The sequence below is a fragment of the Chionomys nivalis genome, chromosome 9, assembly GCF_950005125.1.
Source record: "Chionomys nivalis chromosome 9, mChiNiv1.1, whole genome shotgun sequence".
Classification (NCBI taxonomy): Eukaryota; Metazoa; Chordata; class Mammalia; order Rodentia; family Cricetidae; genus Chionomys; species Chionomys nivalis.
Window position 1 is genome coordinate 35,608,876 of NC_080094.1, and position 18,837 is coordinate 35,627,712.

The window sequence follows — 18,837 nt, forward strand, 5'->3', positions numbered from 1 at the left end:
AGAAGTGCACTGGATGGGGTTATGACTAATAAAGTAAAACTCAAGATCACCAGCGTTGCACACAAATAGAATGTTTTCACTGTAAACCAAAATTATTAGATTCTCAGAAAAAGTCTACCTGATTTTGAATAGCTTGTCCTTATGGGCAAACTTCAATGACAAAGAGGATTACTGAGAAATTAAGGTGTATTATGTTCAAGGGCAACAAGAAATTTCAGGACTGGGTCCTGATTTTCCAGAAATAAGGTTCACTGCTCCTCCTCCCCTTTGCTGCTCGTTTATGAGGTTTTTGGATGTGTCATTACATCAGACACATGATGGGAGCAGGCAAATTTGCAAGGTTGACGATATGGGTAGAGATGTTGATAACAAAGCAAAGGACTGTGACCAGTTGTCCTGGCCCACCGTGCTGATCTCATCTACTCTTTCTCTCCCCACCACCTCTGTTTTTTTCCTGTGTCTACTGAATCTGCCTCACATCAAATTCAGAAAGCCTCCTTACTGTGCTTTCCCAAATCTGGAAACCTCCAAATCATAAGAACAAAATTAGAGCATCAAGAAGATAACTTTATCTGGAAATTGAATCCTGCTATAGTAATGAAAATATGTTATTTCAATACATTTGGGAAAGCAAAAAAATTACAACAAAAAATAACAGCCCTGGGGAGGAATTTGGTCATGGTAAATCGTTCCTTGTAGTCAATCTTCCGGAATGTATGCTCATGCTTTGAAAGCATGCTAATGCCAATAATTGCTACTCCATACACAGATTAATCAGTTCTTTTCTCCATTACTTTTTCCTTTTAATCATGAGTATAGATAATATACAGCTCAAAGCAGAAATTAGATGCTAAAATGCCTGGTGTTTCTGATTTGATTGAATAACTTGAAGCTTTCAAAATAATTTAAAATTTACTTTTTGATTATTTTTTTTTCTACTTTTTAAAATAGACATTTCTTGTTATCTTGTCTGGGAGAAGAAAAAGAGCCACTTAGAGTTCCTTGTGATCTTGTTAATGAGGCTTCAAATCCCAAATGCCTTTCCTTTGAAAGGGCTTCAGGCTCTATTTTTTTCTAATCAGGTTCCACTGTGTATTGTAATGATTTGGAAACAGAGGAGGAGAGAGAACAGAGAAAGAAGGGAGAAAGATAGTTGAAGAATGGGGAATTAGAAGTCTGATCAAATAACTTTCCTTATCAAAAAAGCAAGTAGTAATAGTGTTTTTTTAAAAAAAATTAGTGTTGCATAAATGTTAGAAAAATATCATTTCTCTATTTTTCTTAAGTCTCATAAGGTGCATTGATGCTGAGTACCCACCTAAACAAGGCAAATTATTATTGATAGTATGTGTATCTTCCCCAGCATCTCAAGAAGGTTTTAAGGAATGGCAGAAGCCTTACACAAAGAAAAATTCCCAAGAAAATTGTCTCTTCAGCTCCTATGCCTATTCTGGTGATCCTGGAGATATCTGGACCATGTACTTATAAAATCTCAGGGCTCTAAGTATACAGACCAAGTGGCACAGGCGAGTGAGGCCTTGACAGCCAGGACTAAGAACACAGCACCTAAGATGACACCTCTGTCTAAGGTGTACCAGGAGATCACTAACCTTCTGCTTGTAGAAACCACATCCTTTTATGAGGCTGGAAACACCTCTCTTTCCAGGGCAGCATCCCTTCCCTCTACTTCCCAGGCCCCTGAGCTAGGAATGATGCCAAATGATCTGCTTGAAATGCAAATGCTTGACAAGAAAGTAGCAAAACTCAAAACAAAATGCAGCACAGCGTCAGCACAATGTTTCTCAAAATTTAAAAATAGAAATAATATTGGTTTTTCTCTTTTCCCCTCATATAGTCAAAAATCAAGCCAAGGAAAGTATTGCAGACGAAGGAGATGAGCTATTTCAGATGGGCAACAAGATGCTCCAGGAGTCTAAAAGTCAAAAACAGAAAACAGAGTAAGTATCTCGTTCCTTTAGCCAAGTCAAATTTCCAGGTGTAAAAAAACAAATAGTCAGAAAATCTAGTTTATTACTAAAACCTTATTGGAATAATAATAAATAAGTTTATTTTATTATCAGTTTTTGCTTTTAAAAGGGTTCAATGGTTACTTAAGGATTCCCAAGTTTATCACACTTAGTAAGGAAGAGGGTTGTATGTGAATTGGGATTCCTTTCCATGAAGCAAAATGCAGACCTAAATGACTGATAGGTATGTTCAGCAGAAGTACTTTTTTTACTCTGATTTGTGAGGCATTTCAAATAAAATGGTTTGTGTTTTAGCATGCTTAATTCTACCAGAGTCTTTGTGCAGACCTTATGGCTTTCAAAGCCCTTTAATGTGTGTGATATGGTCTTGTCCACAGAGGAGTTTCACAAGGTAAGTGGTACTTCATTTCCCCTTTAAGCCCTGGGAGTAGGCTAGGGAGACAATAGTCTGTGGAAGCCCAAGAACCTGAGTCTGAATCCTAAACACCTATGTAAAAGCCAGGTACAGTGTCCCACGCCTATCACCCCAGTACTAGGAGTGGAGACAAGCAGATCCCCAAGGTCCCTGGTCCCAGCCTAGTTGAGTGGCTCTAAGAATTCAGCAAGAGACCTTGTTTCATAAAATAATATGGAGGTTAACCAAGAAAGACACCCAATGTCAACATCTGGCCTCAACATGTACACAAACATGTGTGTACATTCAATGTATAACACTACACACAGACATACACAATTTAACAAAGAACAAACAAACCCTGGGTGTAGGTTTCTCAGCCTGTAGCATGAGAGTGCCCAGAGATAAGAAGTCCACTAGGTATTCCCTCTCAAGCCCAGGGGTATTCCAAAATTGGTTTGATAATGCAAAAACACTCTGAGAAGGTCCCATGAAACTTTTCCACTTAACACTGGAGGGATCCTTCCTCTTTGGAAGAAGCAGCAGGGGAAAATGCAGTCCTGAGAGCAAATCTCCCATCAGCAGAGGAGCTTTTATGCTGGGCTCTTCCTGCCCAGGCTATCCTGACCCAGTCCCCATGCCAAAGGCGAGAGAAGAGCAGCTTGCTGTTTTCACAGCAGCAGAGGTGCAACTATGGGTGAAGACGGGAATGGAACCAAGGCACTTAGATGCTAAAGTCCACCCATTAAAGTTTGTTTGGATTGTTATTTTTCTAAACAGTCTGGTTTTGCTGTATTGAAAAATTAGTTCTGCTTTTGAAGACTATTTTAGAATATAGACTTATCAACATTTTTGTGATACAGATTTCCTAGATATGACATTTCAATTATGATAATTCTTGTATCTTTTAGAATTTGTTTTATAAAACAAATGCTTATTAATAATTGAAGAGACCATGGAAGAGCTTACTGCTTTAGGATGTCTTTAATTTTCCCTTTAGTTGATATATAGGTGTGACAGGTGGTAAATATTATATAAATACCTCATTTTTAGTGACTTCATAATTTGTCAGACAGCTTTCAAATTCAAATCTTTGAATTCACAAAGAAGTGAAAGAATTATTTTTCTAGAGGTATAATGGATTTCAGCAAAGCTGCATCATGACTAACAACAATTGCAGATACCTGTAGAAAGGCATATGAAGGCAGAAGCAGAAATTTCCATTGTTTTGTGAATCATTTTCCTGACTTTACATTTTCAAAACAGAGCCTACATACTCTTTGCCAGAGCAGCTGACATGGGAAATTTAAGAGCTATGGAAAAAATGGCTGATGCTTTGCTATTTGGAAGTTTTGGCATGCAAAACATAACAGCAGCTATCCAGTTGTATGAGTCCTTGGCTAAAGAAGGATCGCACAAGGCCCAAAACGTGAGTTTTAAAAGACAATGAATTTTTTTCAATAGCTACATTCTCAGTTGACACAAACATATGGAAGGGGAGAAGAAATAATGCCCCCACCCTACTGCATGAACACAGACCAGACCTATAAATTCCATTTCTTGAAAATGGAGTCTGGACTGCAGCAACTCCCAGGGGAGAAAGCTTGGAACTTTCCACCAAATATTCCAGACTCTTTGTATATATGGATGCCAGGGAGCTGGGGTGATGCTTCCAACCAGTTTTGTCCCACAAACAAAATTCACAACCTTTAATCAAACAATAAAAATGTGAGAATTTAGAACATATGAAGACAAAAGTAAGGTCACCTAAAAGGTGTACAGTAGAGACCTTTTGTAGTATCATCCAATGCAATACAGGAACCAGGCATGGAATTTGTTTTTTTGTTTTTTTTTTAAGGCATGGAATTTGAATACACTATTATGCTTGCTTAGTGAATAAGCTACTTATTGAACAAAAACCCTTTCCCCTTCTTCTGCATGAGAATTTGACCTTTGATTCACACTTCAGTTCTGTTTCCCAGGCAACCTGATAAGAATAAATTTTTAACTATGTCTTTACCTAGCATGACTTATGATGGAAATGACCCCTGACTGGCAAACTGCCTTTGGAGAGGAAAAAACTACAATGAACTATTGAACCTGATGATGGTGAACAGTTTCATAGGAACCCTGTACTTGTTGAGTTATTGTGTGAGGGTTGAAGCATTTGCACCAAGATGGCTTCCACATCCTCCGCATGTAGGTCTCATTTCCTTGACTCTGAGTCTCCTTCTGAGGCATCCGGGATGACCACTTCTAGAAGACTGTCTACACTGCTAAGGAAGGCTTGACATTTCCCACTGGCACGCTGTGGTTCATTTCCTCTATTCTTTCCAGAATAAGACTGGTGGCAAGTGAGGTTCTTGGGAGTCCTGTGGGTCTGTATGCTTAGCTGAGCCAGAAGAAGTTGAACTAAATACCAGTGATGGATAAGACAATCTCTCTAAATCTGCAAATCTACAAAATTAAGATAATTACAAAACATTGGACACTGCAACTTTTTCAATGGTGTATCTCTAACATTTAGCAAAGTGTCTAAGACAAAAAAGTGAAAAGTTGAATGAATTATTAATTAGTTATGAATGGTTTTATGGAGTTATTGTAGGGCATTCAATTCCATGCCTGGAACATCATAGTCATTTATTATAAGACAGATGAGGGGTAGAGAGGGAGGGCACACCTGCTAAAAGACAAAGTTTCAATTAGGCAGAAGGAAGCTATAAAAATTATTGTTCCCACTATTATACTTCTAGACCTGTTATACTATATAGAGTATTTTATTTTTATATGGGACCACATCTATTTGCCTCTCCCTAGTCAGCTCTTTATTCACTTAAAACCATGGATATCTTTCTATGTAAATACATACAGATCAATGTCATTATTTAAAGTTCCATATAATCTTAATTTATATTGGTGGATACTCTGTTTAACTCCAAAGAATTCTTGTAATTATATATAAAAGAACACAGTGGACAGATCTGTGAATGTTCATAAAATAAAAGAATTGCTAAATCTCAGAGTTTGATTAACCAAAAACTAAAGCTTTGGATGTCCCCATCATTAGTATCACCTAATTATTTTCCTTATTTTCAGTGCACATAAAAATTAAGTCAACCAGAATACACTCTGATCAAATTGTTTGCCATTGGCTTTTAAGTTAATCAGAAAATAGTTTTCTAGGACAAACATAGTAGCAGAGGGTACAGCTCTAAACTATAACCACTGGCCATGAATTGCCATAATTAGCTCTATATAGAGATGAAGGCACTCGTGGGAAACTCTAGAAAATGCAGTTACAGGCTTCACGGAGCTATAGTGAGAGGTATCAAAGCAGGAGTCCCTAGACCATGTTTGTGCATACATAGCTCTGGGTTCTACATCCTAACAGCTTTTCCATCTCATACTCACTTTTGGTATCTCTAAAGAAGTTATATCACAAAACCTCAATTTTCTCAAACCTAAAAAGATCAGTAATAATTTGTGTGTGCTCCACAAAGCTACTGGAAGAAGTAAATGATATCTGCAAGACTCTTGAGCAAATATTGTAAAGGACATTAAAGCACACTGGTGTGTGACAATGTTCACTTCACCAACTCTGTCTTTTAGGTCAGCCAGTCCTTGTTTTATACGTTGGTTCCCATACTACCCACACCCTGTGATGTATCCTTTCTGAGTCCCAGTTTTCTCATATATAAAATGGGGTTATCTGTCCAGTACGTGTGTGTTTGGTCTCAAAAAAGACCAGAAGAGAGAATGTGCCTGTGAACAAACTTAACCAAAGAAGGTTGACATTGACCTGATATGTACATTTCAGTCATACTGTTCAAATGTGGCAAGTTATAATATTGTTTAATAAAAGTCCTCTGTTAAGCCCACTTCCCCTTCTCTGACATCCTGGACTCCTGTGATCTTCAGGCTGACTGCATATGGACTAGCAAGCAAATCATTTGCATATGGATTTGCTGGAAGTCTCCAAGACTGCAGCTGGACTTGATGCTGAACTAAGGCTATCAATCATTGTTACCTCTAGCAACTTCCCTAGGAACTGATTTACTCATTCGTTCATTTATTGTATGAAGAACAGCCAGTTAAAGGGATTTTGTACCACAGGCCATCCTGATAACAGCTCTTTAACAGGGCTCGCCAGGAGCATCTTTGTTGGCCTGCTGTTTGAACTAGCCTAACCTAGGAATACTGTCTGGATTGTCAGAAATATTTCTGGGAACTGGGATGACAATGTCACACAAAAATGCACCTAAAAATGCTGAAAATATGACCAAATAATAATATTCTTGTAGCCGGGCGGTGGTGGCACACGCCTTTAATCCCAGCACTTGGGAGGCAGAGGCAGGCGGATCTCTGAGTTCGAGGCCAGCCTGGTCTACAAGAGCTAGTTCCAGGACAGGAACCAAAAGCTACGGAGAAACCCTGTCTCGAAAAATCCAAAATAATTAAATAATAATAATATTCTTGTATATAATATATAATATTATTATATATACTGTATGTATGTGTATACATTATATATAGAGTAATACACACATGCATGTTCACAGAGAGTGAATAATGGATATTTATGATGTCTGAAGGAGAGGGAAAACAGTCAGAAAATCCAGAAAACAGTAGAGAAACTGGGAGTGTGAGAGATCTGGAAAAGACCCAAATTTTAAAAATCCAAATTAACTGAAGGAAATTCTTCAAAGGGCAACACAAGTGATTAAGACTGTAAAACCAGCCTGCTGTGACATTTTACAAAGTGTCTATCCATACCTTCCAAAAGATAAGAGCTGTAGTGTGGTCTCCACGAAAATGACTCAGCAGGGAAAGGTGTTTTTCTGTAGCCTGAAACCTGAGTTTGATCCCCCCACCCACCTGGTGAAAGGAGATGACTGACTTCCAGGAGTTGTCCTTTGGACACCACATTCTTATTGTCTCTCTCTCTCACACACACACACACACAAATGTGATTTTTTTTGTTATTGGAGTTAAATGTATACACTTCTTCACCTATAAATCCAAAGCAGTTTTGTCATAGATTATATGAAAATCCTATCATATAAAAATAAAGTACAATTGATGCACAAAAGAGAAATGTGTGAGTGATGCTTTATTGTGTTCTGAGATTTGAAATAATTATATCTCAATGGCAACAGCTCCACATAGTCTTCATTTATTTCAAATTTGAACTGTTAAAGTGTTTCTTGGAAGAAATACAGTCATTAGCACCATGATGTGGCTGAAAACATCATCTCCAGTATCAATCTAATAACCACTTTGATGATTCGAGACCTCTGTTAGTTGTTTTTCATGTTAATGGCCTTGTATTAAGAGTGTCTGAGTTACTCATTAGAACTGATTCACACTTTGCTTTGGCATGTGGTTTGAGCCAAAAGTAATGCTCACAATTCTCTCCCACTTCATATGATAATTAGAGGGAAATTGCTTAATCTTTCTCCTCCTTTAATAATTCCTTAGAAAAAACAAACAGAAAAATATTTGATTTTTAAATTGTTACTACAGACCCCAAGTGATTTACTTTAAAATATGGTAAAATGCCCATTACACTAAAGCCTTTGCAATAAATTCCAGGCATTTAACCTGGTATTAAGCGCCACAAGGCAAACCAGCAGACTTCAAAATCAAGTCTTATGAGCCAGCCTACGTACAGAATTTGACCTTCAAAACTGTTCAAGTGTCACAGATGTCACCACTCTCCCCTTAACTCACAACACATTTCTTTCCTGTGTTAAGATTTAATCATTTTACAATCCATCTAGTTTTATCATATCCTTATCTCAAAAAAGAAAAGAAAAGACAAAAACCTCTAAAAGCTGATGGTTGTGAAGTTGTTGGATCGCAATGCCCAAGAACAAAAGAAAGCCCGGGTACTTAACATATCCCATTAAGTGACAACCCTTAAGGCCTCTCAGCTTCTTCTGAAATGATATAAGCAGCATAAGAACAATAAAAATGAAATGCAAGTAGAGCCTTTCATTCATTGTTATGATTCTGCTAAAGAGGGGGGATTGATTACACAAGGGTGATACCATCATGGTCCAGTCCTTTTGTTTTTAGTGAGCTTTATATAGAGAAATACTCCTTCCCCATCACAGAGTACAAATCTAATACCAGCTTTACTTCACAACTTCACCAGTTTATACAGTTTCCCCAAAGGATCAGACCAACATGTTTGCTGAGCTCTGCCCACAAACGACATATCTCAGTAGAGAGTCTTCAAATATAAGACCAAATGATACCTTCTCTTTAAAGGTCAGAATGTTTGTTTACTGTCAGAGTTTCTGCATAATTGAACCGGATTCTAAACCTAGCAGAATCGAGAATTGCCAGGAGTTGCAAGAAAAAAATTCATTCTAAAATTGGCTAGCGGCATCCTTAGAAAGAGCCAATTTAGCCATTTCAAATATACATCGCGAAGTGTAAAGGAGTCGCAGGGTCTTCCACTTGTAATGAATGTGCGAGGCGCACCGTGCAGGGTCTTCCACTTGAATGAATGTGTGAGGCGCACCGTGCAGGGTCTTCCACTTGAATGAATGTGTGAGGCACACTGTGCATGGTTTTCCACTTGTAATGAACGTGCAAGGAGCACCGTGCAGGGTCTTCCACTTGTAATGAATGTGCGAGGCACACCGTTCAGAGTCTTCCACTTGTAATGAATGTGCGAGGCGCACCGTGTAGGGTCTTCCACTTATAATGAATGTATGAGGCACACCATCTTTAAAAGGAAACTTTCTAGGCCTAAAGAAGAACGTGAAGATTTTGAAAGACAGAGGCTTTTATCAGTATACAGATTATGTAAAGGACAGATGTTACACTATTGTGGTAGAATTACTGTACTTTTGAGGGAAAAAATAATTTCTAGAATCAATTTCAAAATCACCAAAGCAATACCAGACTCAGTTTAGGGCTCAGTTCAAAGTGCTTGCTCTGTAAACATGAGGATCTGGGGTCTAAGCTCCAGAACCCACACAAAAAGTCAGGGGCAATGACATGAACCTGTGATCCCAACACTAGGAAGGCAAAGACAGGTAAATGATCCCTGTAGCTGGTGTCACTGAGCCTAGCAAGTTCCAGGTCAGTAAGAGATCCTGCCTCAAAAAAGAAGCGGATGGTATCTGAGGAACTTTGTACTCCGACCAACACACACACACATACACTCATTCACACATATACACACATACATACACACACATACACACATGCACACATACACATATACACACATACATACACACACATACACATATACACACATACATACACACACATACACATATACACACATATATACACACACATACACATATGCATATACATACATAAATAAAAAGTAACAGGGTTCTTTATCCTTTAGAGTATAATACAGTTACTCATTTCCTGAGAAGACTGAATTATTGAACCTCAATGAAAATGCTGGACATGTGGCAGTATTCTTATAAACTCTATGAAATATAAATTTTACAAAATGAGCTTGTTAATGCTAGATGGGGTGATGATAGTAATGGCAGATGATGAGGAACAGACAAGAGGAGATAGGCCTGGAGACTACTGGGGTGACCCAATAAGAACTGAGAAGCTGCTGGAAGATATGAATCTGCAAGAGCCAATAAAAAATTGAAAATATCACAAGTTGAAATGTACTTAATCCACTTCACCTTCCAAGCACTGTAGCTTACCAACACATACATCACAGAGTGGTCCACCCTTGTGATCACATCCGACCCGGAACTGCAGCTCACTGCCACTGCCCAGCATCCTAGGAGTATAGCATCCCATGCCACTAGCCCAGGAAATAACACAATCCCAATTTGAAACACAGTTTCTACAGAGTGCATATTGCTTTCACACCATCACAAATGTGGAAAATCATAGGTCAAACCATCTGGGAGCTGCATATGTGGGCTTTGAATCGCATTTTCCAATTGGTGCGTCACACTGATGTACTGATTTAACTTGCTTCTGTAGTTTCTATAAAAGCTTTTTGGATGGCATTCTGTGTCGTATACAGGCGGGGGCTTCCACTACTTCCATCTTGCTCTGTGATCAGACTTTCATTCTTTATTCAGTATATTTTTAATTAAATATTTTCTTATGTCAATCCTGTTTTATTTTTAAAATATGAATAAAAGTACTCAAATTAGGTGTGGGGAAATAGCTCAGTAACAAAGCATTGTCTTGCATATGTGAGGCCCTGGACTCAGTCCTCATATCACAAAAAGCAAGAAGGATAAAAAACTTAAAGATTTAACATATCAAAGAAAAATGTTGTTAACAGCAAAGGGAAACATATGTCAACCACAAGTTTATAGTATTTTTAAGTTTGCTTGCTTTTCATTTTGGTTTTTTTGAAACAGGGTCTTTCTATGTAGCCCAGGATAGTCTAGATTCCATGATCCTCTTGCCTCAGCTTCCTGGGATTACAGATTTGTACCGCATGTCTGACTTTAGTATTTTATTATTATGATTTATTCTAAGTTACAACAATAATTATGAAAGATACATATATAATCCTCCCAATATAATTGTACTTTTATAGTATTCTAACTAACAGTATAAATTATAATAAAAATAAATTTAAAATATTATTAAAAATATAAAGCTATCCATTATCAATATAAACAAAAATCTATGGGGTTGTTGAGATGGCTCAGTGGTTAAGAGCCCTTGTTGCTCTTGCAGAGAGCCAGGATTCAATTCCCAAAACCCACAGAGTAGCTCACAGTCATCTATAACTCCAACTCCAGGGAATCCAAGGAATCTGTTTTGATCTCTGAGGGCACCAGGTATACACATGATGCACACAGATACATGCAGGCAAAATACTTACACAATAAAATAAAATAAAAATCTAAAAACTAAATATATGCTAAATGATGACAAATTGACTGACTCAGTTTGTTTTCTTTTGCCCTTTAGGCATTGGGGTTTTTATCTTCTTATGGAATAGGAATGGAATATGATCAAGCCAAGGTAAAGTCAACTCTATTTTTTTTTCAGGAACAAAATTTATTTACTTAAAAGGAACACTGGGTAGGATTTATTTTTTTAATTTATTTATTTATTAAAGATTTCTGCCTCCTCCCCGCCACCGCCTCCCATTTCCCTCCCCCTCCCCCGATCAAGTCCCCCTCCCTCGTCAGCCCTAAGAGCAATCAGGGTTCCCTGCCCTGTGGGAAGTCCAAGGACCACCCACCTCCATCCAGGTCTAGTAAGGTGAGCATCCAAACTGCCTAGAGGTTGTGGAGAAAGGGGTACACTCATCCATTGCTGTTGGGAATGCAAACTTGTGCAACCACTTTGGAAATTAGTGTGGCGGTTTCTCAGGAAATTCAGGATCAACCTACCCCTGGACCCAGCAATACCACTCTTGGGAATATACCCAAGAAATGCCCTAACATACAACAAAAGTATATGCTCAACTATGTTCATAGCAGCATTGTTTGTAATAGCCAGAACCTGGAAACAATCTAGATGCCCTTCAATGGAAGAATGGATGAAGAAAGTATGGAATATATACATATTAGAGTACTACTCAGCAGTAAAAAACAATGACTTCTTGAATTTTGCATGCAAATGGACGGAAATAGAAAACACTATCCTGAGTGAGGTGAGCCAGACCCAAAAAGAGGAACAGGGGATGTACTCACTCATATTTGGTTTCTAGCCATAAATAAAAGACATTGAGCTTGTAATTCGTGATCCTAGAGAAGCTAAATAAGAAGGTGAACCCAAAGAAAAACATATAGACATCCTCCTGAATATTAACCTTCATCAGGTGATGAAAGGAGACAGAGACCCACATTGGAGCACCGGACTGAAATCTCAAGATCCAAATCAGGAGCAGAAGGAGAGAGAGCACGAGCAAGGAACTCAGGACCATGAGGGGTGCACCCACACACTGAGACAATGGGGATGTTCTATCAGGAACTCACCAAGGTCAGCTGGCCTGGGTCTGAAAAAGCATGGGATAAAACCAGACTCACTGAACATAGCGGACAATGAGGACTACTGAGAACTCAAGAATTTATTCTTAAAGAAGCTCATTCTACTGTATATTAGAAGTATCCAATAAACAGAGAAATTTAGCAATCTGCCACAAACTTCTTAAAGTCTCATATATCAGGTTCATTACTAAAGGTAGATACTATCTACTTCATAGGATTTTTTTTTTTTTTTTATTTTTCGAGACAGGGTTTCTCCGTAGCTTTTGGTTCCTGTCCTGGAACTAGCTCTTGTAGACCAGGCTGGCCTCGAACTCAGAGATCCACCTGCCTCTGCCTCCCGAGTGCTGGGATTAAAGGCGTGCCCGGCCTACTTCGTAGGATTTTAAGATGATTAAATGAAATACCATATGTCATGCATTTATCACAGACTCTAAGCCCCCGTAACCCCCAATAAATGGAAACCAAATTAACAGAACAGATTGAGACTTGGAGCATATTTTGGAATGGCTTTCAGTTCATTACTGGGGTAGAAATAAAGAAACAATGTTTGGCTTGAGTTCCAGTTTAGGAAACCATTATAACTGTATTTCTTTTATCTTAGGCACTGATATATTATACCTTTGGAAGTGCTGGAGGAAGTATGATGTCCCAGATGATTCTGGTTTGTAAATATTCTTAGAACAAAATAGATGTATTATAACTATAGCGTTATCTGAACATTAACATGTATCTATGCTTGTGTTTTAGGGGTACAGATATTTGTCAGGAATCAATGTTTTACAAAATTGTGAAGTTGCCCTAAATCATTACAAGAAAGTGGCAGATTATAGTGAGTAATTCTCATAAGTCTTTGAGAAGGGTTATTGGGTGGTTGGTTGGTTGGTTGGCTGGGTTTTTTTGAAACAATATCTCATTGTATACAGCCTTGGCTGGCCTGGAATTCCCTATGTAGGACCAGGCTGACCTTGAACTCACAGAGATCCATCCATCTCTGTTTCGTGAGTGGTAGGATTAAAACTGTGCACCACTATGCCTTGCTATACTATTTGTTTCTTAAACATAAAAGTTAAGTGAACTTTCCTAAGTCTAACCCATATAATGTTGAATAGTTTGTTTAAAAGTTCCTAGTGGGGGCATGGTGGTATGGGCCATTGTCTTAGTTAGCATTTCTGTTGCTGTAAAGAGACACCATGACCACCTCAACTCTTATAATAGAAGACATTTAATTGGGGTTGGCTTACACTTTTAGAGGTTTAGTCCATTATCATCGTGATGAGCAGCATGCTGGCATGCAGACAGACATGGTGCTGAAGAAGGAGCTGAGAGTTCTACATCTTGATCCACAGGCAGCAGGAGTCTCTGTGTCCACACTGGGTGTAACTTGAGCATAAGAGACCTCAAGGCCCACCCACATAGTGACACACTTTCTAACAGCACCACTCCCTATGGGATCCATTTTCCTTCAAATCATCGCAGCCTGTAAACTCTGTTCTTGGAACAAAGAAACAGAGAACAGTCACTTCAATTTTGAGGCTAGCCAGAGCTATACAAAAAGACCCTGTATCAAAAAATATATAACTGAAAATGAAAAAATTCTAATGAAGCAAATAGAAGACACACACAGGAGGGGTCACTCCACAGTTTAGTCACTGTTCTACCACCCAAGTTCTAGCTACCGAAATAGAGCATGAGGGACTCAGAGTTGCCTGTCGCATTCCATGTTGCAACATCACTCAGAGAGATTACAGACGCTTCTAAATCAAAGTCTTCCTAGATGTGGATTAGGTTAACTTCTGTATTCAAAAGAACATCTGAACGTGTATCTTAGGCATCTGGGGAAAATGGGGGTGGGGAATTTGAAAAAAAAAACACTGTTGGATTTTAGAGGCTATTTATGACAAAATTATTTTATATGCTTAATGATAACAAAATTGTTATGTGCATATTTCAAACTGTACATTTCGTTAGGAATATTCAAGCACATATATCTTCATATTTATTCTCAGACTTTCTATATGGAATAATTGAGTAGTACTTATTCTTATATTGCAATGCCCATTCCAGGAGAAAGTTAGCACAGAGAGACAGGTATCCCTTTAAAGCCCCAGCTCAAGTCTCCTTGCTCATAACCTCATGAGAGTCTATGCTGGTAATATTTATATGACTCCCAAAAGCAAGTATTGTTTTTCAGATCCAAATAAACAAAACCCCACAAGTCCTTATTTCCTATGTCTCTCCTGTCAGCAGTCCAGATTCTTGCACAACTTAAGCAGAATGAGTCTGACCATGACTCTCCAAGTTAACTGTTACTTCTTTCAGTCTGAGTGTTCTATTTTCTGATTTGTTTCCATTCACAGTTGCTGACAAATTGGAAAAAAGTGAAGGTATTCCAGTGGAAAAAGTGAGACTAACAGAGAGACCTGAAAATCTGAGTTCCAACAGTGAGATTTTGGATTGGGACATATACCAGTACTATAAGTTCTTGGCGGAAAGAGGAGATGTTCAGATACAAGTAATGCACAGAGAAAAGACCATGTTCTTAGGACATGCCAATCACCAGAGAGTTGCCCCCTTTTGAGTGCCAGGGGGATCAACAACACTGACTTTGAATGTGAAGAGGAGGAAATAACCTCTCCTCTCTGACTCTTGCTACCTGTAGTTTGGAGTGTGGGGGGAGTGGGCTTATTCAAGAAGAAGTTGCCATAGTGATAGTAAGATGGTGGTGGTAGTGATGGTGGTGATGGTGGTGGTGGTAGTGATGGTGGTGGTAGTTTTGCATTTCTTCCTGAAAATTTCACTTTTAAAAACCTTTATGGGAAAATAGTAGCTCCAATGTTGGCGTTCATGTAGATGAACTCCCGAGGATCCAGAGAGGAATAGGACAGCACCTATGTGACCTTAGTGAGACAGAGAGACTAAGGCCCCTCCATCTATGGACCTGGTCATTACCATAGGCCAACCAGTCAGTGAATTTGTATCATTAAGGAAGTCATATGCCTAGTAGCAACTGATTATGTGATAAAAGACATAGACTGGAATGTTCCCCACCCTTTTCAAAGCAAGCGAATAACATCAAACTGAAGCAATGCACTATAGAAAAATCAACAAATAAATGCTATTTTATTTAAGTTAATATTACTGCTAAACTCTTTTTCAAAAAATCATCATTTCCAGGTATCTCTTGGACAATTACATCTAATTGGGAGGAAAGGTCTAGATCAGGATTACTTTGTAAGTTGATCTCAATCTTCAGTCCTATATGGGAGTGAGTATGGCAGTGGTGAGGGAAGCTGAGGGCCCAGTGAAAAGCAGAAGAACAGGAAGTGGGCAAGTTTTTGGGATCCCACAGCTGCTGCTCTGGTCAAGTCCGAATGCCAGCCCCTGAGGGAAAGCATAGTTCACCAGAAGGTGCATTTTCCTAACCTGCCTTCAGGCACAGAGCAACTTCTGATGAGCAACCAAGGTAAAGAATGCCCCACGCCTGTGCAGACCCTGAACATTTCCTATTCCTGGAGTTCCCTCAAAGTGGAGCTGAGCATGATCTTCACTGGCCTTGAACGCTCATCTTCCCCCAAAGTCCTCCTGGGAAATTTCTGCTAAGTTGCCTGAGGACCTGATTCATCGGGTTTGGCTAGGTCAAGAATCAGACTGCTTTTAATTGTAACTCAAGGATCTCTGTAATTCTGTGAAATGTTTAATCACTGTGTTTGACCTTGCCTAATTGTGGTGAGTTAGAGGCCTAATCAACCCTCCAAATACATAGTGGAGGAAAAAGAATAAACAAGCCCAACCTATATAGGCAAGATACCACATTGCAAGCTATGTTCTGCCCTAGATTATGATTGTGGTTTCAAGGTGCCAATCACCAAAGACCTAGAGAAACAAAGGATTCCTTCTAAAAGATGATGTTGTACTTACTATTATTTTCTAGGAGCCACGTGCTCATTTTCTCAAGGGAATATAAACTCTGTCTCAGTACAAACCCAACAGCCTAAGGGGCGGAAATTACCCCCCCCCCCCTTATAAGGTAGCTACATTAAAAGGGAGATCTGTTAGTACTTTTCATTTCACTTGATGTTGTTATTCCATGTATGGTTTTGGTGCTGTTACTTTCTCTTTTATATGAGAGATGGTAAACATTAGAAAAAATGTCAAAGTTAATTTCATAAAGTAGGTAGCAATTTCCATAAGCATGCGCATCCCAGAGTAACTGAAGCAGAGGTTTCCAGGGCTTTTAAAACCGATTTGTGAGTGCTGTGTTAGCTCCTTAGCTAGGAGTTCTACATTCCTAAGACTGCGCCAGAGTCCAGTTTTAGATGAGAATAGATGTTAGTCATCGGGTACTTAAGCGGGAACATTTCCCCATTTGTTATAAACAGGAACTTTTACTAGCTCAAGGATGACAGCAGCCTTTTTACAGAACACTCTCCAACACACACACACACAATGTCAACACTTGAAGGGAGCTGGAGCCACCTCAACTCAGGTTAAATACAAGCCCTCCTGAGTGGCACTGAGGCTCCCAAGACTAGAGTGGCAGCAGCCAGGAACCAGGAGTCATGAGAACCCATCCCCGACTGCGCAGAGCACTACTGCAGGGACTTTTTTAAAGTGTGTTTTATAAACGAAAAGTCTGCTCTGTAGAGATAAAGCAACTCCTTTCAGGTTTCAGGGAAGTAAGTGCAGTTAAGAGGCAGAATTGGGGGGCTGGTGTAATGGCTCGACAGTTTAGAGAACAGAGGACCCGGGTTCGGTTCCCAGCACCCACATAATGGCTCACAACTGTCTGTAGCCCCAGTCCCAAAAGATCTGACACTCTCTTCTGGCCTCCATAGGTGTCTGGTTACACAGACACACATGCAGGCCAAATACTCCTTCACAAAACAAATCTTCAAAAATAAAGATGCAAACGTGGATGCAGGCCTTCATCTCTGAAAACCTGTGTTTTTTTTGTTTTGTTTTGTTTTGTTTTTAGTAAATGTCATTTATTTTTGCACCCTCCCACAATATGGCCACTAAATCTGCTTCCTCATTTTTAGAGCAAGACTACAGAAAGGCATGGCTGCTCAGGTGCCTCCATCTCTGATTTTCTAGTTTTTTGTTTTGGTTTTTGGTTTGGGTTTTTTTTCCCCCCAAGACAGGGTTTCTCTGTAGCTTTGGAGCCTGTTTTGGCTAGACAAGGCTGTCCTCAAATTCACAGAGATCTGTAGTAGGGAGGCCACTTGTTTGTTTCCCAGCTGCCCAGACTCCTGAAATAAGCACACAGAAACTGTATTAATTAAATCGCTGCTTAACCAGTTACTTAGGCGTATTGCTAGCTAGCTCTTACATTTAAATTAACCCATTTCCATTATTTTATATTTTACCGCGAGGCTCATGGCCTACTTGCAAGGTTTCAGCATGTGGGGGCGGCTCCATGGCTTCTCTCTGACTCCACCTGCCCCTCCCTCCTGAGTGCTGGGATTAAAGGTGTGCATCACCACTGCCCAGTTATCTCCAACCTTCTAATAATTGTCTTGGGCCTTATTTTTGTCATCCAGAGACCCCAAGATTGTGAGTTTAATTCCAGAACCATTCCAGTAGTCAGGCACTCTTTGGGACAGGTTCAGGCTGGTTCTTCCTACTCCTCAGTCTGATGAACCTGAATATATGTGGAAGTTTCTCCAAAAATCTCAAGTTTAAGCCTGACTGCCTTATGCACAGTTAGCTAGCCACAGGGAAGAGGGAAAGATGAAAGAGGAAAAAAAAAAAAAAAAAAAACCTCTGAGAGGCTGCTAAGGAGCTCCTCCCATATTTGGCTTCATATCCTTTGAGTCTCACCTCCTTGCAGAGAATTGTCTTGATAACTCTAGTTAGCTATTATCTATCATCCACGACTTACACTCCCAGTTGTTTTCCGCATAGTACATATAACTCCCTTCATTATATTGGTCTTTATTGCTGTCTGTGCCCACAATGGGACTTATGTGCTTGTTCATCTTGCTCTCTAGTTTGTCTCCTACTCAGAATAGTGCACTCAGTAAATGCATATTCAATAAATGGATGTTTGTAACCTACACACTGGGTGATGCCCTCAGCCAGTCTGATGTTTCAGTCCACTGAAGAAATTTTTACTACAAGGCTCATTTTAAGTGTGATGCTCCAGTTTGCTGATGAGCAAGTTAAATATCAAAGTGCCCAGGAATAACTATCCTGCCTTTCCCCATCACTGATCGCTATTGGAATGAATTAATTTTCTCCTGAATTTGTTATCAGAGGGAACAATTTGGCTCCTCTCTGACCAAATCTGGAATTATTAAAAATTGTGTATGTGCAATTCTTGATTACATTATCTTGAATTTTTCTATACACACATTTTAATTTCATTTGCATTCTTAAAATACAAACGCTCAGAATGAATTTGATTAGGAAAGCTGGGTGCTTGTGTGCATATTATTAACACAATGCAGCATAATTAAATTAAAACCGGCAAAGGAATAATATCAACCCT

The 18,837-nt window shown here is 39.2% G+C and overlaps 1 protein-coding gene across 1 annotated transcript in view; it reads left to right on the forward strand.

Moving 5' to 3' along the window:
• Sel1l2 (SEL1L2 adaptor subunit of ERAD E3 ubiquitin ligase) overlaps positions 1-18,837 on the forward strand; it is a 61,306-nt gene that overhangs the window by 14,142 nt on the left and 28,327 nt on the right. Inside the window, exons 2-8 of the mRNA XM_057781703.1 lie at positions 1,856-1,958; positions 3,649-3,811; positions 11,320-11,373; positions 12,949-13,008; positions 13,095-13,176; positions 14,705-14,859; positions 15,522-15,578. Of these exons, the coding sequence (XP_057637686.1) occupies positions 1,909-1,958; positions 3,649-3,811; positions 11,320-11,373; positions 12,949-13,008; positions 13,095-13,176; positions 14,705-14,859; positions 15,522-15,578 (621 nt within the window). The 5' untranslated portion in view covers positions 1,856-1,908. The remainder of the gene's footprint in view (positions 1-1,855; positions 1,959-3,648; positions 3,812-11,319; positions 11,374-12,948; positions 13,009-13,094; positions 13,177-14,704; positions 14,860-15,521; positions 15,579-18,837) is intronic.